Genomic DNA, 4,996 nt, shown 5'->3' on the forward strand with positions numbered 1-4,996 from the left:
CTCTGAGTGTGTTCAGGGGGTTACAAATAACAAACACATACTGCTGTGGTGAAGACCACGGAGTGGAGAAGCTGCTCATGGTAGGGTAGCAGACCAAGCAGCAGTATATGACAAAAGGCAAAACAGATTGTTCAGCTGAAATTTCTGGGGTCTTGGAAAGAAGAGTAATGTAACTGGGCAACTGAGAATTTAGTTGGACATATTCATTATGACTGTAATTGTTTTTAAAACCTTATAGAGTGGTGATGGGTGGCCAAACCCCTCTTAGATCTCATTCATAAGCATGTATATCTGCTCAAGACTATCTTCCTTCTTTTTCCCCTTGACTTGAAGCACTGATAATAATTGTATTTGAAAAAATTCAAAGCAAAACTATTAAGTAAACATTTCTAACAATATTATGTTCCTCTGTGTGATACAAGCCACAACAATTAGGGAGACCAAAAAGAATTTTCTGTCTTGACAGGCGTCAGAAATGTCTCCATCCTGGCAAATCCTCCTATCGGGCATTGTTGGAGTCAGTCACACTGAGTGATGAGAGTGTCAAATTCCAAATTATTCATGAGGAGAATAAGGTGAGATCCCACCAAGCATAAGAAGATGCTTAAAGAAAGGGCAGTGCATATTTTCAACGAGTCTGATAATATTTGCAAGTTTTAAGATTCAAAGTATCAGCCTAAAGATGTTCTTACCAGTCAGTATTTATCTGACAGCTTAAGACTGTGCAAGAACAGGTATTTTAAGAAACCTAAAACTTTTTGGAAAATCTGAATTGAACTCCTTTTATCTGAAAAAAAAAAATGTTTTAAATTCAGTTTTCTCCACTATTCCAAAATACTATATTATTTTTGTGTAACAGAATAAGAAGACCTATGTTCCAGCACCTCCTAACCATACCTTTCTTCTCCTGTGTTTGTTCAAAGGCAGTTTTTACAAAGACAGCCAGGAGGAAGGGTGTCTTCTATTCCTCTAATTGAACAGCACAGCTGGCATGTTCATTTAGGGAACAGGCAACCCAACCCCTCCTCAGATCCTGAGAGTCTGGAACTACAGCTCTCTTCCCTGCTCTAAGCATCACACCATGTAGATACTTTGCATAAATGTATTTTCTGCCTCTCTTGTTAATTCTGACCTTTGCAGTCAGCATAGAAAAAGGAGCCTATTTTTTGTCTAGATTTTAAGGTAGATGAAAGACCAAAGGCTCTGTAGCTGCCTAGACTATTTGGGAGTTTATTAAAAAAAAATGGCATAATGTAAAATACTTCCTAGGAAGCAGGATCTGGAACTTCAGATGAATCTTTTCTCTCCTTGCCTACACTCCCTCTGCTATTATGGCTCTTTCATTATTTCATGCCTTTAAAAAGAGCAGGGCTGATTGGCTTCCAGGTAGAGGGAAAAGATAACAAGCCAAAATTCTTCATCACTTTTTTGTCTCACGGAAGGAGAGATTAAGAAAGGAAGAAGCAGAAAATAATGGGACTTATGGTATAGGGATTCTCCATGGAAGAAGAAGGAGTCATTTTATATGAGCTAGAAGAGAGTGACGTCCCAGTTCCCTGAACTCTAAACTAGCAAGGAACAGTGGGTTGAGCAGTATTGTGCATTTTTTTCAGGTGTCCTTCTGACACAGTTCATCAGTGTCAGCACCAGTGTGAACAGGATTGAAGACAGAGCACTGACTTTTTGCAAGAAGGCCACATCTCAGTGGTATCCCACTCTTACATTGACAGCACTGCAGTGAAATTGTCCAAACTTCAAGATTAGCATATACTGCCTCTGTTTTCCATGCTGCCTGTGGGGAGAGCTGCAAAATGCTAGACATGAGAGACTCAAAGATAAAAAGTCCACTTAAAAAGATTTGCTTCTTCAAAGGGGAGAAGCAGTTAAGTGGTTTAAATTCATATGGATGATGATTGTTGCTCAGCAATGCTAAAGAACATTAAATCAGAAAGGAAGCATGTTCTTTTGTCCAGACAGTAAGTGTTTGGTGATGTTGAGTTGAAAAGTTAAGTTATTTTTTATCACTACCAGTTTATTGGTTTGTTTGCTCACAGGTTCTTCTACAAGTAGAAATTTGTGAAATAGAAGACAATATTTTCAGGCTCAAAATTGATGAGGCACATCCTCTCAGAGCAAGATACAAAGTTCCTGATGTCCTTATAAAGGAACCTACCACACAGAGGTGAGTATGGGAAGATGATTCTGTAGTAACTTCTACAGCTTCATGTTCAAGAGTGTTTTCACTTCTTCCTCATTTGTGGTACACTACAGTTGCCCTCTACAAAGTTCTTACAGGAAGAGAAAATAAAGATGCATGAGGTTGATTTACTTTCAAAAAATAGATAGGAGAAAGTTTTGTTGTATACCTAAGAAACCTGAGGTTATTTGACCCAAGCAGAAAATAGCTTATTTGTTATGATGAACCATCTTCCCCTGAGGCATTCCCTGTTAATGTGAAAGGAAGGCAAACTCTGGGTAGTTCTCACAGGAGTTCTGTAGCCACCTGTTGCACTGTGCAGTGAACCCTGAACCCAGCACGTATTTCTGGTGCTCTTTGCCTCAACATTAGCCTTGAGGTTTTTATAATGTACGTGGATATTCTCAGCCCACCTTTTGTTTCAAATTGTTACTTAGTTACAGTGGATCTCACACGCTGTGATTCATATAAAGCTGTTTTGTTGCTTTTCTTTTGCCAGGCTTTCCATATCCCAGAAGGAGGCAGGTGTTTTGGTGCTGAAAAGTGCTAAGGAGGACTACAGGCTTCGAGTCATAGCAAACCCCTTCCAGGTTGAGCTACAGTCCAAGGGTGAGACTGTTCTGAGCATGAATTCCAATGGGTTGTTATATTTTGAGCACCTACAACCACCTCCCAGTGACAGGTACAGTCAGACAGATCTGTCTGTCACATTGCAGTATGTACTGATTGTGCTGTAGCTGAAAAGAAACAATTCTGTGGAATTGCAGCTTCTGTGATAGAACCTCTTATGCATTGATGCCTGTCTTCTCTTTTACTTCATACCAGTAATTAATAGAGACTCCTTAAGAGAGAATGATAAACAAGTGAGGATCTTCTGTTGGCAGTTAAAATGCTATTGCAGATAGAAATAAGTGTGAAAGGCCAAGAAGTCAACCTAATTCAAATATGGGGTGAAGTTATTTTAAGACATTGAATATAAAACAATTTACCAGTTAGAGCTCTCCACTGTGACATCAGTTTGCAGAAGTGAAGCACTAAAACTCTTTTATAATGTATAAGGCAATTTGCTGTTTGAAATCCATCCTTAAGTTAACAATAAATGTATTATTCCTATGTATTTGTTTTCACTAGAAAACCTACAGCAGAAAGCAAGGAGGCAGCAAGTGATTCCTCTAAGGTAACCCATGCTTACTGCAATTCCAGCATGCAATTTTGTGCAAAAGAGAATTAGAATCACATCTGCATTTCTTCTGGTACTACATTTACAAACCTTCTTTCTAGTTTTACTAAGAAACAGAACTTTTACTAATTTTTTTTTTTTTTTTTAACATTTACTAACCACTTTCTAGTGAAATTCAAAAGGGACCCATTATTTCATGCTGAGATATTTTGCAAATTAGTAGTTGAATTAAAGGCTTATGTGTTTTAACTGGGCTGTGGAAGGCATCAGTCAAGATCTAGATTAAAAATTGGGTTTTTCAGTAGCCTTTTAATGTAGAATTTCTTTCTGGTTTGTTCTCTCATTTGATTTGAAGTAGATATATAAAAGAGAGTTTTGTGGTGATATTGGGTCGTTTTGAAATTCCCTGTTCATTGCAAGGAGAATTTCAAAAGAATGAGACCTGGTTTATTACAGTCCAAAAATACACCTCCACATACATTCATGCTTAAGTAAGAGTCTCTCTGGAAAAAGACCAGGCCCTGGCAATGCATAAAGGCACATACCAGTTTTCTCATGAGTTATGCCCATGATATAATTTTAGCCTCCTGTAGAGCAGATGGCTGCTTACCCACCATCCTGTTATAAATGGCAGGAGTTATTATGCTGCCTTCAGCATACTTGTGTCTGAACTCTGAGTCCTGCCAGGGAGCATGCTTGCTTTGGGGGAGTCACACAGCTGCAGGAGGCCACGTCTGCCTCTTCTGGGGGGAATACAGAAAAGAAATCCAGGAAAGATGCTCAGAAAGTGGAAATTCTAGGACAACAAGTGGCAGAGCACAAGGCTCAGAATTTGGAGGAGGATAGAAGTATCAGTTACACATGACTCTGGAGTGGTTTTTTGTGGTCTGACCCTTACTCTTCAGGGGCGTGGGTTAGATTCTCTTTGTATAGGTTTTTCTGTTTGGTTCCACCTGTGCAAACTTTGCATTTCATGGTCACATTCAACATCCAGAAGAAAGCCAATTTTTTGACTGGAACAACCTCCCCAGGGATGTGGTAGAGTCCCCATCACTGGAGATTTTCAAGCTGCAATTGGGCAGGGTGCTAGATAATCTCATCTAGGCTCCCCTTCCCTCAGAAGGCTGGACCAGATGATCTTTTGAGATCTCTTCTGGGCTCTTGTATCATTTTATGATTCTATCCAAGGCCTCAGGTATTACTTTTATGCTGTAGCAGAGTGCCTTTATGCTCCACTAGCACATCAGTTCTTCAGTGTCAATTCCTGCAGCAGGACCTAAATTGTGTTTTGGATTTTTTTATATTATTCATATTTGGGAAGAAAAAACACAGGCAGTTAATGCACAAATCTCATGTGGTTAACCATATTTTCCTAGAAATGCATGGTGTGAGCAGTTGCATTTGCTAGGCTTAGCTATTTCTGTTTATGCAGGAGAAACAAGAGGATCTAGGTCTCTGGCAAGAGAAATTTGGCAGTTTCTTAGACATCAAAGCTCATGGTAAGCCTCAGTCTAGTTCTGAAAACAGCTTTAATACTTTGTATATACCTGTGTTCACTCCTGTTTCTGCCTGCTTTTTGTGTAGCTGCTTAACGTTTATCCATGTGGCACTCATTCCTG

General features: G+C 39.3%; 1 protein-coding gene across 1 annotated transcript in view; it reads left to right on the top strand.

Moving 5' to 3' along the window:
• The window catches only part of GANC (glucosidase, alpha; neutral C), a gene marked incomplete at its 5' end in the record, with an annotated part of 24,116 nt that overhangs the window by 1,146 nt on the left and 17,974 nt on the right, over window positions 1-4,996 (top strand). The window contains 5 exons of the mRNA XM_008942660.1: window positions 467-575; window positions 2,055-2,182; window positions 2,697-2,879; window positions 3,329-3,374; window positions 4,810-4,876. Of these exons, the coding sequence (XP_008940908.1) occupies window positions 467-575; window positions 2,055-2,182; window positions 2,697-2,879; window positions 3,329-3,374; window positions 4,810-4,876 (533 nt within the window). The remainder of the gene's footprint in view (window positions 1-466; window positions 576-2,054; window positions 2,183-2,696; window positions 2,880-3,328; window positions 3,375-4,809; window positions 4,877-4,996) is intronic.

Source organism: Merops nubicus, unplaced genomic scaffold, assembly GCF_000691845.1.
Source record: "Merops nubicus isolate BGI_N331 unplaced genomic scaffold, ASM69184v1 scaffold18966, whole genome shotgun sequence".
NCBI classification, from domain to species: Eukaryota; Metazoa; Chordata; class Aves; order Coraciiformes; family Meropidae; genus Merops; species Merops nubicus.